The sequence below is a fragment of the Equus asinus genome, chromosome 17 (genome assembly GCF_041296235.1).
Source record: "Equus asinus isolate D_3611 breed Donkey chromosome 17, EquAss-T2T_v2, whole genome shotgun sequence".
In the NCBI taxonomy this organism is placed as follows: domain Eukaryota; kingdom Metazoa; phylum Chordata; class Mammalia; order Perissodactyla; family Equidae; genus Equus; species Equus asinus.
This window is the reverse complement of record NC_091806.1, coordinates 39,979,869-39,997,465: the sequence shown is the minus strand read 5'-3', so window position 1 is coordinate 39,997,465 and position 17,597 is coordinate 39,979,869. Positions and strand designations below refer to the sequence as shown.

The 17,597-nt window shown below is 51.5% G+C and overlaps 1 protein-coding gene across 8 annotated transcripts in view; it reads right to left on the bottom strand.

Moving 5' to 3' along the window:
- Nucleotides 1–7,876: 7,876 nt before the first annotated feature.
- Nucleotides 7,877–17,597, bottom strand: part of INCENP (inner centromere protein) — a 31,037-nt gene continuing 21,316 nt past the window's right edge. For all 8 annotated transcript variants that reach the window (XM_070487985.1, XM_070487989.1, XM_070487987.1 and 5 more), the window contains 8 exons: nt 15,343–15,452; nt 15,147–15,267; nt 14,621–14,743; nt 13,479–13,699; nt 11,777–11,855; nt 11,508–11,615; nt 9,933–10,083; nt 7,877–8,404 (listed from right to left, as the gene is read on the bottom strand). In XM_070487985.1, coding sequence (XP_070344086.1) covers nt 8,190–8,404; nt 9,933–10,083; nt 11,508–11,615; nt 11,777–11,855; nt 13,479–13,699; nt 14,621–14,743; nt 15,147–15,267; nt 15,343–15,452 — 1,128 coding nt within the window. In that variant the 3' untranslated portion in view covers nt 7,877–8,189. The remainder of the gene's footprint in view (nt 8,405–9,932; nt 10,084–11,507; nt 11,616–11,776; nt 11,856–13,478; nt 13,700–14,620; nt 14,744–15,146; nt 15,268–15,342; nt 15,453–17,597) is intronic.

The window sequence follows — 17,597 nt, the reverse complement described above, 5'->3', positions numbered from 1 at the left end:
AGCAAATGAGGAACCCAGGGGTCAAAGAGGGAAATGCCATCCTGCAGGTTGACAGCCAGGCTGAGGCAGGACAGGCCCTCTGAGCACACCGTGGACACGTTCCTGCATGGATGAGCTCTGCTCTGAGCCTTGGATGTGCATCAGGCTTCCGCACTCGGCCAACGTCCCTCTGAACAGGATCTTCCCTCCCAGAAAGGCTTCCACAGAGGAAAGAGGAGTGACCACCAGCCTCCTGTCATAGGTCCAGTGACCAGTGGCCAGTAGGACAATGTCTGTCCAGAAGGCCCGGAGACCACACAAAACTCCTCAGATGCCTCAGTACAGGGATATGGCCCTAGAGAAATAGGTATGTCAGAGCAACTGTATGTAGATACTGAGGTAGAGGCAGGCACAGACACAGATACAGATACAGACGTAGTAGATATAAAAATAGATACATATCTTTATCGTTAAAGTACTATAATTTTTAAGTCTCATTTGGGTACAAGATAATCACGAGCCCTGTGGCATAAAATGAAATTTACAAAAAGACCCCTAAGAACAAGATGGACTGTGTGTGGCTAACCAAGACCTACAAACAAAATGGAGTCAAGCGGCCATGATGAGACCACGATGCAATCACATACTCTGATCTCCAAAAACCCACAGAACACACTCTTAAGCTTTTGATTCTGCCAAAGCTCCTGATTTTACCAAAGTCCCCACCAGCACCTGGACCTAACCAATAAAACTGTGATGTGCCAACCAATCAGGGCTAACCAGGCTCGCATCCCTCATTTGCATAAGTGGACCTGAGTGGGAACCTGGGAGGGAATTTTTTCTATAAAGACAGCCCCATTCCTTTGTTCTCCCCGAGGTAGTTTGGTTTGCTGCCAAGGGCTGCATGTCTCCAGTTTGCAAACTGTATGAGCACTAAAGCTTTCCCAAATTCCTAAGTTCTTGTATTCCAGAGATTTTTGTTGACAGCCTCAAAAGGACTGTGAAGTTGGTGAAGCAAATTTTGTGGAAATAACAACAAAAATGAGTACAACATGCCTTTATTATAATACCTTTATGTATAAACTGTATTTTCGCTTTCAAACTGTCATGTATTACATATATAAACTTCTTTTCATTGTTCCATTCACTATTTTTCTATCTGTGAAAATAATTCAGGAATGTTGAATTGTAATGAAATGCATCATAAGTTTTCCCATTAAAAGTAATGGAGATGGTTTTTCATGTAACATTTCACTTAATGGGCAGGGTTTTTAGGGACAAATTAAAGGGGTTAGGCAAGGCACTGTGTCACGGAGATACCATTCTTTAGAAATTTTGAAAAATAAGGAAAAGCCCATGGAAGACAATGGAAGTCGCCCAGACATAGTCAGAGTTGACTTGCCAGACTCATAACATTGAGTTTTTTCCCATCCATCCACACACGGCATCCGTACACTGGCATCTTGCTGCACAGGTGGGGTCATGCCATGTGTGCGCTGTTCCCTTAACAAGGTGTGATGGCCCTGTTGCCATCATGATGAATGGGCCTAACTCTTTTCCTCCAGCCTCTGTGTGCAGAGTTGGGTGAGTATATAAAAGCTTTCTTTGAGAGCTCATTTGCTGACTCTTTTGAGTCCTCAATAATTTTGCGGCCCCTGAAGATGTTCAAAGACGAGGTGGATGCCCTCCGGCTGAGCAGAATGTAGAGCTAGCCGACATGGTGGTAAGCCATCTCTCCCTACCCCTCTCCTCTCCTTTCTCACAGCAACATCTTGACTCAGGGCTCAGGGCCGGGCAGGACAACCCCAGAGGGGACTGGTCCAGAGAACCAAAGATGAACACGTCATCTTCACCACACATCATCAACATGCAACTGGTGCTCAGGTGTGAGAATCTGACCATTAGCTTCTTCCCCTGACCAATGGAGATCCCAACCACCAAAGTCACAGGAGCCCCCAGATGTCCTCTGGTGGCATGAAGTCACTTAGAAAAAAAGTTAAAATAATATAAATCTGTATTTGGCCCTGATAGACTCTGCAACTTCTTTTGTCACTCTCTTTCTCTACCAAATCCTAGAGCATCCATGCCATATACACCTGCTTGCCCCAACCTCCCCACTAGATCTCCCCTGGCCTACCAGGAACCATGAAATATGGGAGTGAGCCAAAGATAAGAGGCAAATGTGCAGTGGTAGGTACTGCACTGGCCCCAAATCCACAAGGAACCACGAAGAGACTTAGCAGTTTGCTCGGCAAGTGGAACTTCTCCAGATGGGTCGTGAGGAGAAACTATGCCTCAGAGTCCCCAGCGGGAGAGAGGAAGGTGGCAGAATTCATCTGCCCAGCTCCCTCCTACCTCCAGGTTCCCATTAGTCAAAATTCATCCCAGGAAGTCTTCCCGCACTTCTAGGATTTGTCATCCATCCAGCTCCATCGGTGATACCAGACGCCGTGCCCTGCAGCCAGGGGGAGTCGGAAACTCTGGGTGAGCCACAGCAGCCTGGGGCGAGGGCCCAACATGGCCAAAGCAAGGAGTGGGTGGTCCCCGGTGATGTCAGAAAAGTCTGGGTACCTTCAGCCAACAAGAGGCAATGGACGGAATCCTCTGACATTCCTCATGTCTGGACAGGCATTGCAGCAGAGTGACTTAGAGCAAGACCTTTGGAGTCAGAGATTCCTACCTGATTATACGCTCTTCATGACCTTGGGCAGTTGACTTTAACTTTTTGAGTCTCACTTTCCATAAGCTTGAAATGAAGATGAAAATAATACCCGTCCCCTCCACTCGGAGAGCAGATGTGATCGAGGAACAAACAGCTTGCACAGTGCCACACACACAGTAGGTGCTTTGTAATTGACAGTTATTATCCATACTCCCAAACTGTTCCCCAGGAAGCAGTTAGATGGGGCTGGATGACAAACCCCACGTCCTTGGCCCTGACATAGAGTTTTTTTGCTGTGCGGTGTTCTCTGCCTGAGTCGCTCTTCTCAATCTGTTTCAGCAAAACATGACGCAAAACTGTTAAAGGGCCAGCGGCACCTGGTCCTGAGGATAGCAGGGCAACAGGGAATGCTCTTCCCACCAGAGCCCCTCGGGTCCCCCAAGCGGGAACACACTCCTGCTCCCAGGAGCGCCACCATCTTCATCTGGACCCACCTCACCGCTACCTTTTCTTGCCTCCTCTCAGTACAAACACTGCAATTTCCTTCATGGTGAGGCTCCTCCCTACTGGGGTCTCCTAGAGATGGATGCTGTAGAGGTGGACCCAGCGAGGGCAGGGGGCTGTGGGTGGAAGAGGGTGGCATGGTGGCTGAGGATAATAAGAGGCATTGGGTAAGAGGGAGAGGTTTGGGGGCCACACAAGTTGTCCCTCCAGGGAATGTGGTGGTCACCCAGATCAAGCCAGGGCTGCCCAAGAGGCTATTAAGTCGGGTCCTTTCTAGCCCTTAGGGGATCTGTGATAAGACGCTGACCAGATGAAGCTACCATCACTCCCTGAGCTTATAAATTGCCTGCATCAATCATCTCAAATCTCTCAGTCTCAGCCTCTCTCTCTCAGCCACACAGCCTGCTCTCAATTTAGTCCAGTGGGATCGTAAACATGCAAATAACATCAGGACAAGCGACCTGGGGCAGGAGCTTCTAAGCTGGTGTGTTTCCCTGCCATTCCTATGGTGCCGACGGCACCCTTCCGGTCCTTTCTGCCCCTCCCAGCACCTCCGTGAGGTTTCTGAGTTCAAGCAGTTACAGGAGCCCCACAGGAGATAAGCTCGTACTCGTTCTGTTGCAGAATCCAGGGGCAAGCGTGACAGGAGCCCTCAGAGGGCCCTGCCTCTGTTAGTCTCAAATCACAGTTCAGACACAAATATGCTCAAGTTCCCCTGCTCTGATGCTCTGGGACAGGCTCCCCAGCCCCTCTGGTCCCTCCAGGCCAGAGGCAGAGCCGCAGGGACAGCACACAGATGCAAAGAACTGTCATCACACCCCTGGGCTATCGCCTTCTCCTCCTTGACATGTGATCCTAGAATTGTTATCCTGAAATCATTATGATATAATAACTTTCCTGTATCTTAAGAGCAGAGGAATGGGGTATATTTAAAGAGCAAAGCAATGTAGGCAGGTGTGTGTGTGTCTGTGGGCAAATGAGATTAAAGGCTGACGGACTTAGGCAAGTAAATCTGAATGAAAGTGTCAGCCTTCATGTCTGCTTTTTCAGGCTTAGTAAATTGCAATCAAGGCAAGCACAAAATCAAGGAAGGTGTGAGTATTTTAAAAACTCCACATTACAAGAAAATGACTTCCCGTCCTCCTTTTTGCATGCAGGGCAGATTGCCTTGATTGAGAAAGTTGGGATTTGGTTGGGATTGGCCACGTTAAGTTATTTTCTACTTTGCTGGTTGGAGGCAACTAAGATTGTATTCCTCAGTAGGGAATACAAAGCAGGTGCCTCAGGCCTCGGAGAACTCAGCTTCTATGTTCTAGGTGCTGCTGCCCGGTGCTACAGATGTCTAAGGGAACGTCAGAGTTGAGCTCCAAGTGGCTCAGACAGGACAGTAACCTGAGATCTGGGTAGAATTTACAAACTTTTGAAATACAGGTTACAGCCGGCTTCCCTTCTCACACCTGCTCCCCCTTCTTTCCTAAACCTTCTGGAGGAAAGTGCATCATGGAAGCCCAGATGGAGCAGAGGCGGCATGGGTCTTGCCCAAGCTGAGCTTACCCAGCATGCACTGTTGCTCAGCAGACTAAGTTGAAGGCAATGCCCTTGGCCCCCGGCTCACTGCAGCACAAGCCCAGATGGCACCTGAAAGAAGCCATGCCTTAGTCTCCCTGAGGGAGACAGGGAAGCCTTGTGGGGCAGGTAACTAGCTGAGGCCTGAAAAGAGGAAGAGTGTCAGGTAGGCAAGGAGGTGGGGTTGGCATTCATGGATGGGTCCCACCAAAGAGAGAGAGAGCCTAGACGAGCCTGTTTCCTTCATCTTCACGCCAACCAGGTGGTGCAGGTCATTCCAAGTTCTCTTCCCAGGAATAGGGGAGGATAGGTTATCTGTACCACCCCACTCTCGGCCGGGAGAAAAGGCGGAAGATGCTGAGTAACAGTGACTTTAAAGAGCAAAACATTTTAAATTTTGATTGACTTTTTCTTTTATAATTCCTACTTTTTGTGTCGTGTGTGAGAAATCTGTGCCAAACACAGAGACTCTAAGATTTTGTCCTGTTTTCTTCTAAGCGTTTTATATTTTCAGCTTTTTTTTTTAGGATTATGATCCACCGTGAATGAATCTGATGTATGGTGTGAGGAAGGATCAGAGAGTTTTTAATATATCCACTTGTTCCAAGACGATTTATCAAAAAAATTACCCTTCCTGCACTGAATTGCCTTTCCATCTGTGTCAAAAACCAAGTGGCCGTGTAGACATAGCTCCGTTTCTGGACTCTATATGGTTCCATGGGTCTGTCTGTCTGTCTCAACTCCAATACCAGACTGTCCTCACTGCTGTAGCTCTGTAATAAGTCTTGGAGTTACGTAGAGTAGCCGCTCCAAATTTATTCTTATTTTTCAAAGTTGTTTTAGCTACTGTAGATCCTTTGCAGTTAAACTTTGAAACCAGATTTTTCACACACTTCTACCCAAAAAAGTCTATTTGGACATTGGTTGCAATTGCATTGCATATGGATCCATTGGGAGGAAACAGACATCTTAAGAAAATTAAGTTTCCACTCCAGGAACACTGCACATATCCCATCCGCGTCTTATTAACTTCATTTCTCTCAGCAATGTTGTACAGATTTTGCTGTACAGCGCCTTCACGTCTTTTGTCAAATTTATTCCTAGGACTGTGATAATTTTGGACATTATAATAAATTGCATTGTTTCTTAATTTCAATTTCTGACTGTGAAAATGGTCCTGGAACAACTGGACATCCATCCATATTGCCCCCAAAAACAAGTAAACAAAAAATATAAACCTCACACTTTAAACAAAATTAACTCAAAATAGATCATAAATCTAACTGTAATTTGTAAAACTGTAAAATATTTAGAAGAAAATACAGGAAAAACATCTTCAAGACCCAAGGCTAGACAAAGATTTCTTAGACATGACACCAAAAAGCATGATCCATAAAAGAAAAGAATTGATAAATTGGACTTCACCAAAATTAAAATTTTTGCTCTAAGAAAAACACTGTTAAGTGAATGAAGAGGCAAGCTGCAAACCAGGAGAAAATATTGCAAAGTACATGTCTGACAAGGGATTTGTATCCATCAAACAGTAGGAAAACAAACAAGCCGATTTAAAAATAAACAAAAGACTTGAACAGACACTTCACCAAAGACACAGAGATGGCAAATGAGTACACGAACAGATGTTCACCGTCCTCCACCATTAGGGAAACGTAAATTAAAATCACAATGAGACTGGGGCTGGCCCCGTGGCTGAGTGGTGAAGTTCGCGCTCTGCTGCAGGCGGCCCAGTGTTTCGTTGGTTCGAATCCTGGGCACGGACATGGCACCGCTCATCAAACCACGCTGAGGCAGCGTCCCACATGCCACAACTAGAAGGACCCACAACGAAGAATATACAACTATGTACTGGGGGGCTTTGGGGAGAAAAAAGGAAAAAATAAAATCTTCAAAAAAAAAAAATCACAATGAGATTTCACGACACATCAATTAGAATGGCTAAAATTAGAAATGCTGACAATACCAAGTGCTGATGAAGATGCAGAACAACTCTGACTACCTGTTGCTGAATAACAACTTCTTCTCCAACACACTACATAAATATGCTTACAGGTAATATCTTGACATTGTGGCTTTAGGCAAAGACACTCACCAGTTGACTCAACACAATAGTTTCCAGTCAGAGAACGTATGGGATAAATTTGAATTGTGCTCCACAGTTGAATGAACCGTAAAACACTGTTCTTTGCATGGGTGGAATCTTCTAGATTTCAGCCTGTTGTGTGTGTCACTGTTTCCCCATTTTTTAAAATACTGTTGTATTTAGCCTTTATTCAGTCCTAAAGCAGGGGTCACCAAACTTTCTGTAAAGGGTCATAGTAAGTATTTTCAGCTTGGTGGGCAATGAGGCCTCTGTTGCAACTACTTAGCTTTGCCCTCAGCAGAGCAGCCAGAGACAACAGGCATTTGTTTCTATTGGGTGGGTTCCAATAAAACTTGACAAAAACTGACTGTGGCTTGATTTGGTCCACAGGCCACAGTTTGCCAACCCCTGTTTCAGGAGCTGGAGCAGCAAATGAGAAGGAGAGGGCCATCACAGATTTACAACACAGCTGGCAGCTATCAGGCATGACCAGGGCCAGGGCCAGCTTCCACTGGCACTAAGCATTTAATTAGCAGCTGCCTGGTTTTGTTGGAGAAATAACTCGACTGCTTGCAAGCACTGGTCCCAAGGTAGTTTCTAGAGACATCTCCTTTCTAATCAGACCTCCCCCTTCAGCAGCACATACTCGTTTCCAAGTCCTTTCACGATCCGTGCAGCAAAGGCGGAGCCTGAGGCTCGGAGGGACTGAGGGACTGTCTTAAGTGGCAGAGCTGTGCCAAGAGCCCAGTTCTCCTGACCTCAACCCCAGGTCTTTCCCACTGAACAAGCCCCCTTTACAAACAGGGAGCTCCCGGAGGAAAGGAAGTATCTTCACCTGCCCCATCGGGAAAGGAACTGACGTGTTTCTCAGGGCTGTCCAGGGATGGCATCAGAATCACCACGACATCATCTCTGGCGGTGGAACCCAGGTGACCTTGAAGCACATCCAAGAGACGGAACAGTGCCTTGGTCCTCCAGCCCACGCAGGGGCCGGAGACACACGGCTGCAGGGCCAGGGTCCGCGGCATTCTGCTGAGGCCCCAGTCTTCACGATACCCACAGCAGGCTTGAAGGAATAGACTTTATTAACCTAGCTCTCAAACACTAGAGGCTAAAATTCAGCTGAATTATAACAATCTATTTACAGAGTGCCACCTGTGGGCCAGACGGGGCTGGGCCTGGTTCTTCCCCAAAACCCCACCAAACGCAGCCTCCAAACAGGCCTGGGCCACTACCCACTGCAGCACACAGAGGATATTTATATACACATGACCAAACCCTTGGAGATAGAAGACCAGGCAGGAGGACACCAGACCAACAGAGAGACGGACAGACAGACAGACAGGGGCTGAGACTGCCAAGAAGGCTCATGGGCCCGCCTCAGTGCCTCTTCAGGCTGTAGGCCAGGCTGCTGGGGACCCTGCTGCCATGCAGGGGCGGTGAGTTCCAGACGGCGGAGCTGGTGCGCTTGTGGTAGCGGGGCTTGCTCTTCTTGAAGATGTCTTCCAAGTCCAGCGGGAGAATGGTTCCAAAGAGCTCCAGAAGGTTCGGGGGGTTGTAGTACTGGTGGATGATGGCCTGGCTGAGCTGGGTGCCTGGAGGGGAACAGAGGGCCCGGTCATGGCCTTGGGGCTCTCCATGAGCCTCCCCATCCGCCAGCACCACCCACGGAGCCCTTGCCAGCCTCTCTACCCCAGCATACTCCACCTCCTGCCATATCAGCCCCTCTCAGAGCCCTCCACCTCCCAGCCCAGCGCCAAACACTGACAGTGCTCTTACTGCGCGTTCCTACTGCCATCCTTGGGCAGCACAGCCTGAACACAGGTCATCAGGAGCTCCAATGGGCCAGGCACTCGGCTGAGCCCTCGCCACAGGACCTCATCACCACAACCACCTGGGAGGCACGTCCTTTATTCTCCCCACTTTATAAAGCTAGTAACTGGCAGAGCTGGGGTGTGAAGACAAGTCTAGCTTGAGAACTGAAGCTTCAACTGCTTGGTGAGCTATTTACCTCATCAGCCCACAGACCAGGGAGCAGGCTGAGGGGGATTCTGGGCTGTGGGGGGCGGGGGGGGGGAAGCTCTGCCAGTGAGGCTGAGGAGGACCCTGGGGGATCAGGAGGCAGAAGGAGTACCCAGCACTTGCTCTGCACCAAGCCTTCCTACACTAACTCACTTCCTCCTCAATAACCCTTCTCAGCTGGGTCCTATTATCACCCCATTTCACAGATGAGAAAACAGAGTTTAAGCAGGCTGGCAAAGGTCGACTATGATTAGGTGGCTTTGCCGGCCCCAGGGCTCCCTGGCCATGCTGACGCCTGCCGGCTGCCACCTCCCGACTGACTTGATGACTGCAGTTAAGGAGACTAATTCAGATTCCAGTTACTGTGGGGTTCAAATGAAGAGAAACTCACGAAAGCAAGTTGTCTTCTGTGGAGAGCTGAGCCCCTGTGGGGTTCTGGGCCCTTCCCTCTGGGGAGTGAGCTTGCACCCCACCCTGGCCCCCAGCTCAGTAAACTCTGTGAAGCACCCACTGTATGCACTGGCCCCCACTCCACTCCGGCAGGCCTTGCACCCAGGCCTGAGGCAGCTCGGTCATGCCTACCCAATACTCCTGTTCGAATGGTAAACTCCAGGGACAAATCCTGCTCAAGTGCCCCCACCCAGGCCCCAGACTTTCCTGCCTCCCCACTGGCTGGAATCCCCAGCTCCAGCTCTTAATGGCTGCCTGAACCCTGTTACCACTCTTGGCTCTGTTCCCACCCTAGGCTGCTTATTTGGGTCCTGCTGGGCAGGACTCCAAGGAGGGGCCCAGAGCCCCAGCCGTGACACCCAACACCATGCCTGCCCGTGGCCAGCTGAAAATTAATACATTTGTTGTATTGAACAAAGGTGCCCAACCTTATAGATCTGGTCTTCAGACGAGCTCCCTGGCCACAGGGTGCCCATCCTTCCCTGGGCGCATCCCGAGGCACGATGCTGCTTTCTTGAGCCAGCGCATCAAGCTGCCAGCCCACAGGCACGACAGCCCCTGAGACCTGCAGCAGCTGGGCCACTCCCTCCAAGGCCCAAGAAGTCACAAGTGAGGACCCAGGTGTCCAGGGGAGCTCTGGGCCCTGCTTACCTCTGGCCCAGGTGGGGATAGGCTTCCGGGGATGAGCCTCGTCATCAGTGGAGTCATCACTATTCAGATCCATCCCGTAGTTATCCGGGTTGATCTTGGGGGGAGCCCTGTGCCCTTGTGGAGTCATTTGATATGAGGTGCAAGCTGGAGACTGGAAAAGATGACATGGCTGTCAGCTCCCCCTTCCCTGCACTCCCCATCTCTCACCACTGAAGACGCTGGGGCTCTGGTCGCCTCCCTCATTTCAAAGGAAAAACAAAACAGCTCATGGGTCACTTTTTAATTTAAAAAAGTCACACCACATACACAACTCTGTATCTTCCTTTTTCATCTTAAAGTAAGTTGCAAACCTTCTTCTAGGTCAGTGTGTCACTCTTGAACAGCTCCCGGGTTTCCCTGTGGGTACTCCATGATTGTAATTGTAAACATCCATTATAGAGGAACATTCAGCTCACCCCGACGCTTTCAACATCTTAAGCTATGCTGCAAAGAAAACCCTTCCTCACGCAGCCATGCACTGCATAACACTTCGGTCAATGACGGACCACATATGTGATGGTGGTCCCATAAGACTAGCACCACACAGCCGAGGTGTGTAGTAGGCTACACACCTAGGGTTGTGTCAGTGCACTGTAGGATGTTCGCACAACGACGAAATCGCCTGACCACCATTTCTCAGAACGTGCCCCGTCGTTGAGCAGCACGTGACTGTGCTACACTCTGTAGCAGTATTAAACTGGAAATAGTCTAAATGCTCACCGACAGGGGCTGGCTAAAGGAATTCTGGTGCAACTAGCTGGTACACAGCCATCAAAAATAAGAGATTTACAAGTGCTGAAATAGACAGATGTCTACAATATACTAAATGAAAGAAAAAAAAGGGAAGAAAAAAACCAAGCTGCCAAATCGTATGTATTATGCACTAAATGTTTGAATCCCACCAAAACGTGGAGGTGAAGCCTTTGGGAGGTGCTTAGGTCATGGGGGTGGAGCCCTCGTGAACAGAATTAGTGGCCTCAGAAAAAGAGACCCCAGGAGCTCCCTCTCCTGTTGCGACATGTGAGGACACATGGACATCTATGTCCAGGAGGAGGGCTCTCAACAGACACTGAATGTGCCAGCACCTTAACCTTGACTTCCAGCCTCCAGAAATGTGATTGACAAATGTTGTGTAAGCCACCCAGCCCAGGGTAGTTTGTTACAGCAGCCCAAACAGATCAAGACTGTATGTGTAGTCTGCGCCCATTTAAAACTAGGTGCGTGCGCATATAAAATGTTTACATGTGTAAAAATATACAAAGATATACACCACATTTAGTTTTCCTCTGAGAGTAACTTTCTATTACTCTACACTCTTATAAAGTTTAGGTTTGTTTTTTAAACAAATTCTACTTTTAGGATAAGAAAGAATATATGTATCAAAAATAGTAAAAACAACTGGGCCAACTGAATCCTTTCTTTTCTTATAACATATATATTCATATGTATACACACACACACCCCCTGTGCCTCCAGCTACTGGGAAGAGAACAATCGGTACTGGGCGGCCTCCCGGCTCCAGTGCCCGCGTCTCACCTGCACGTCCACGGTCACGTTCAGGCTTTCGCTGGCCGCCGCAGCCTCCCTGGCTTTCTTCTGCTGCTCCTCCTGCAGCCGCTGCTCAGCCAGGCGCTGCTGCTCCTCCTGGGACCCAGAGGCCAGCAGGGGTGTTAGCAAGCCTGTGTGTGCTCTCCCTTCCCCCACGCCAACCCCACGCATCAAGGCAGCTCCTGCACCAGGTCAGGCCTCCCCAGCTCGAAGCTCAGCGCAGACCCCGTGCGAGCCCCCGGCCCGGCTCCCTTTACCTTTTTCTTCTTCTCCTCCAGTTCCCTCTGCAGCCGCTCCTTCTGGAGTCGCAGGGCCTTCTCCCTCTCCTGCAGCTCCCTGAGGACGGAGCAAGAGCCTGTCAGGGCAGGGAGCGAGCCCTGGCCCTATTCCCATCCCTGCCAGGGAAGCCAGGCCCACCAGCACATTCTGTAGAAGACGGGACGGCAGAAATGGGCACACCAGCTAAGAGCCAGCCGCTGCACTTGTGCCCGAAGGGCTGGGAGAGGGCACACCCGAGGGTGTAAGGAGCACTCAGCTTTGGAGTCCACCAAATTTGGCCCCCACTCTTCCACACAACTGAGGTCTCTGAGCCTCAGTCTGATCTGTACAATGGAGATCACGATGCCTTCCCCCAGAGTCACCGTGAGAATTACATGAGTTCACGGAGTCACCGCCAATCGTCCCAACCTGCAGGGCAGACGCTCAGCTCCAAGCCTGGCGTGAAGCAGGGGAGGGCTGTTCATGGGCTCTGGAGCCACCTCCACTGACTAGCTCGTGACTTTAAACAGGTCATTCAACCTCTCTGAACCTATTGTCCCCTTTGGGAAGTGGAGCTGCTGGTTCCTATACCACAGGAGCCGTCAAGCGAGGATTAAACAAGGAAATGTGTGCAAAGCGTGTAGCTCAGTACCCGCCAAAGCTGCCAACTATTATGACCATCACATCGTCACCCCTTGAGGCCTCTGGCACTGCCCAGCACACATCCAATTCTAAAACCACATCAGCTGCCACCTACCCACACTCTGTCCATCTCCCAGGCTCCTCTCTCCGACCCTGCCCACAGGCCCAAGGACCCCTTTGCGTCAATCAATGAGCACCAGGAGACAGCCCTGATGCAGCCCAGCCCTCTGGCTGTGACTCCCCACTTCTCCATTGGGCCCGCAACCACCACAAAGATGGACACAGGGAAAAGTGCTGCCTAGTGCTTTCCAGGAGGTGGAGGCAGGAGAGAGGCAGCCGCTGGGCGGGGGTTTGGGTACATCCACATGTCAACACAGGCGCATCATCCCACGTGTCTCCCGGCCAACAGTGACTGTGGCTCAGCCTCGATGGCATCCCCAGACGCCAGCACAACCAGTCACACAGGAGCCCCCGGAGAAATGCCTGTGGAACTAGATGGGGAATTCTTGCCTATTGCGCAGAGACCACTGCGTCCAAGAGCTGGAAGCCTCAGGGCTCATCTGCCGTGGTTCCCAACAGGGGACAGTCAGGAAATGTTGGTGGGGGGCAACCCGAGTCGTCACCACCAGAGGAGGCATGTTTAGTGGGCGGGGCCGTGGATGCTGGAGGCCCTGCACTGCACCACAGCGTATGGCCACGAAGAACTCCCTGCCAGACGCCCACAGGGATCACGGAGAGAAATATGGAGCCTAGGAGCCCCCCTTGTGTCAGCTGAGGAAAAGTGAACCAAAGGGGTCACACACCTGGCTGGAGGCAGAACCAACAAAGCCCCGAGAGACCCCACGGACCACTCCATGCATCTCCAGTAGCCTACGCGCCTTATTTGGATGGTCTACCTGCTGTGGGCCTCTGGGCTTGGAGCCAAGAAAAAAGTCTGTTCTTCTTTTACAAACCCCCAAGCGAAGGTGACGGCCACACCTGTCTCTCATCCAGGCGCAGGAGGACAGGTGGGATGATAGCGGGTTGGCCCACCAGCCTGGCCAGCCAGGGCTCCCTCACCTCTCGGCCTGGAGCCGCTCCTGCTCCTTCTGCCGCTCCTGCTCCCTCTGCCGCTCCAGCTCCCTCTGCCGCTCCAGCTCCCTCTGCCGCTCCAGCTCCCTCTGCCGCTCCTGCTCGCGCTGCTCCGCCAGCCTCTTGGCCTCGGCCGCCTTCCGCAGCCGCTCCTGCTCCTCCTCCTTCTTCTTCTGCAGCAGCTCCTGGTGCCGCCGCTCTTCCTCCTCCTGCAAACCGAGAGCAAAGGGCAGGGCCCTCAGGCCAGGCGTGGGCGAGAGAGGAAGGAGGGAGGTCGGGGAGGGAGGGAGGCGAGGCTGGCCGGAGGGCCTGCTTCCACCCGGCAGCCCAGATTCCTCTGGCATCCGAGAACGGCAGGGGCTGAGCTGAGGGACTCCCCCCAGTGAGGCTCCAAACAGAATCACCACCACCGGCCCAAGAAGGCATCTTCTGACAACTTATTTTGCTGCACCATATTTAGTGTTTATGGGTATAGACTCTCAAGCCAGACTCACAAGCTGTGTGACACTGGGCAAGCTGCTTAAGGTCTCTGGCCCCGGTTTCCCCATCGATAAAACGAGAACAAGAGTAATACCTACCCTTCATGAAGTTGTTGAGTTTATACAAATAACACTTAGAACAGTGCCTGGCATGTAGTAAAAACTCAATAAATCTTAGCCATTAGTATGATAACCCCTAATGCCAGATTTGTGTCCCCTACGGTCCTAAGACTGACAATTCCCAGGAAGAGGTAGGTCCCGACTCTAATAGGCAGAACATTCAACCCTCACAACAACCCTATCAAGTATATACCAGGGCTACCTGGAGGAACCAAAGCACAGAGAGGTCAAGTAACCTGCCCAGAGTCACACAGCTAATAAATGGTAGAATGAGACTGGAAGTCTGGTTCCAGAGACCACGCATTTAACCCTCAAACTGCCACCTCTACAGAAAACAGGGGGCGGGTTACTGTCACCAACCCCATCTCCAAGGCGTGCACTGAACCTCCCCTGGGCCTGAAGCAACAAGATCCACCAGGATCAACCCCACAGAGTGGGCGTGCCCAGCGGTCCTCAGGGGGCCGAGGGAGTGTCTGTCCTTCTCCTGCTCTTCCTTGATGCCCAAGCCCCTCTGCCCACCTGCACTCATACCTGTTGCAGCCACCTCAGCCTCCGCGCCTCCTCCTCCTGCTTCCTGCGTGCCTCCACCTCCTCCATCTTCTTGGCTGCTGCCTTTTTCTTGGCCTTCTCCTCGGCCAGCCGCTCCTCCTTGGCCTGCAGAGCCCACCCATATGTGCCCGCTGGAGCAGCCTCCTTACTCAACTCTACAGAGTGAGGCCCAGGACTCTGCCCCTGCGAACCAGGCTTGCTCCCCACACCCCAGGGGAAGGGGTACCCGAAGCCAGTCCTGCCCGGAGCATCAGACTACCCAGGAGCGTCAGACCACCCACTCGCATAGGGCTGCCACTCAGCCCACAGCAGAGGCCGTCCACCCTCCGCCTGGCTCAGAACAGACTCCAGGGCCCATGGGACAGACAGGAGAGGGGTTCAGGACAGCAAACCCAGGATTTCCAGAGGGGTCCAGTGCTAACCCTGGGGCCACCAAGTCTGACCCGCTTGGGCCCAGCGTGTATAGCCCACTCCGAAGCTTGGCCACCCGCCAGCCCAAGGCTCGCACCTTCTCAGACTTCTCGTCGAACTGAGCAAACTTCTGTTCAATCTGCTTCTTCTTCTCCTCCTGCATCTGCTCCACCCGCTCCCGAGCTTGCAGCACCTTGCGCAGGCGCTCCTCACGCTTCCTGTGGGCACAGGGTGGTCGTGAGGAGCCCAGCCGAGGCCGGGGCAGGCCGGGGACTGGGAGCCAGGCCACTTACAGCTTCACCTCCTCCAGCCGCCGCCGCTTGTCCTCCTCCACCTTCTGCCGGCGAAGCTGCTCTGCCTCCTCCTTCCGCCGCAGGTTCTCCAGGCGCTGCCGCTCCTTCTCCTGGGCAGGGCGGGAGGGTGAGCGAGGACAGCCCGGCGCTGGCCCAGGAAGGTGGCTGGCCCAGGACAACCTCCCAGCCCCAGAGGCTACCCAGCGGCCCCCATCGCCCCCAGACAGACAGGCAGCAGCATCAGACAGCTTCTGGGAGGCAGAGCTGGCCCCAAAGACGGCTCCATCCTCACTCAGATTGAGGCCTGGGGCTTCAGTCCCTCCCAAAGGCCTCCTAAGGGCCTGAGTCCCAAGTGCACTTGACTGAGCCCTGCCAAGTCATAGGCAGCACAAAAACCAGGTTCAAAATTGGATGTATGCTCTGACTATAACAACATAAAAGTTCATGTGAAAAGAAAATGAAGAATGAGATTGGGAAGGGACAGAAAGACAGCGCTGACAATTATGGTTAATGTTCTATTTAAGGAGGCAGTGGGTATACAGTGTTTATTATTATTATGCTTTATAACTTTCATACTGTGTGTATACACACACACACACTCTTGTATATATCAACTATTTCACAAGAGTGGGAAAAAAATAAAAGAAGATATTGCCAAATGCTAACAGAGGTTACCACAGGCTGGCGAGACAGACTAGGGATGGTATTTTTTCCTTTATTTTCCAAACTTCCCGTGATAGGGCTACATATTTATTTTAAAAACAATCTTTTTCAGTTGGTTGTGCAGATCAATGCTGGGACCCCCCTCCTCCACAGGCCCAGAAAGCCCCAGGAGCACGGCAATAGCAGGGGGCAAGCAGCGAAACAGACAGGGGATCCAGGCCCCCTGGCCAAGGATGAGACCACTGCTTTACCCCGGAATGGTCAGGGGATGAGGGTGGAAGCTGGGACCCGGCCTAGAGGCTCCTCACCCACCACCCCAACCTGGCTCCCATGAGACTCCCATCTCTGGGCTCAGCCACCCATGGGCCCCCCTGTCTCTGCACTAGTTACTGTCCATTTCCCCTTGACCTCTGGCCTTTTTATTCCCACCGGGAAATCCAGCCGCAAGGTATTACAATCCTAACGATGGAGAGAAGAGAGCTGGTTATGGGTAGGATGGCGCAGACTCACCCCACTCCGTCTCGCCCACTGAATGTGGCTATGAGACCCAGCAGAAGGCATGGAGCAGCGGGGTGAGGCCTCTGCCAAGTCAACGACAGCAGGCAGATCAGGGAAGAAGATCAGACCTTGAAGCAGCAGTGAGTTTACCGTTTTTTTCCCTCCAGCCTGAACTCAATGGAAACCCTACAGGGATCGCTGGGGTGTAGACAGGCAGGAGTCTGAGAAAAGCCCTCTAGTTCTGACTCAAGGAGTGGAAACGGAAGATCCAATGCTCAGAGAATGCAGAAACTCCATTTCTGGTTTTTCCTTTGTTCCTTTCTCTCGTGCCCAAGCCTACAAGCAATCCTGTGACAACGGGATGGCAGCAGTTACAGGAACCTGCAGAGTCAAAATTCTGAGGAAGGAGAAGCTTGTTCTCCACACTGTGGAGCTGTGATTGCAAAAGGCTGGGAAAACACTGTCGCTCTTTGCTTTCTCTGTCTCCCCACACGGTGGCCCTGGACGCGGTCATGGAAGCATGCAGCAGAACAGGGTAACCAAAGCCCCAGCTTCCCGGCTGGAGGACAGAAAGGGGGATCACCAGAGAAGCGGAAAGTACTGGAAAGATCGAGAAAATGATACACAGGGCTATTTATGAACTCCTGGGCTCAGCCCCAAGCTGGAGATGCAAGGCTCTGACCCTGTCACGCTGAAAACTTAGAGAACTAAACTCACAGACCAGCTGCCAGATCCCACAATTGACCACTGGCTGGCACACCTGGGACAGATCTAACAGCATTGCAAAAAAACAGGCTTTGAGATCTGAACTAACCTTGGAACCACACGTCACAGAAGGTGGGTTGGAACCTGCAGCCTGAACCAAACCAGGTCGGGGGGGGTGGTGCTGAAGCAAAATATGAACGTCCTCCATCAGATTTAAACTCAGAACCTCGTAACGTAATATCCGAAACGCCTAGGATGTAACGCAAAAGTCTTAGCATATGGAGAACCAGGAAAATCTCAACTCTCGTGGGAAAAGACAGTCAACAGACACCAATGCCAAGATGACAGATGCTGGAATTAGCTGGCAAAGACTTGAAAGCAGCTGTTAT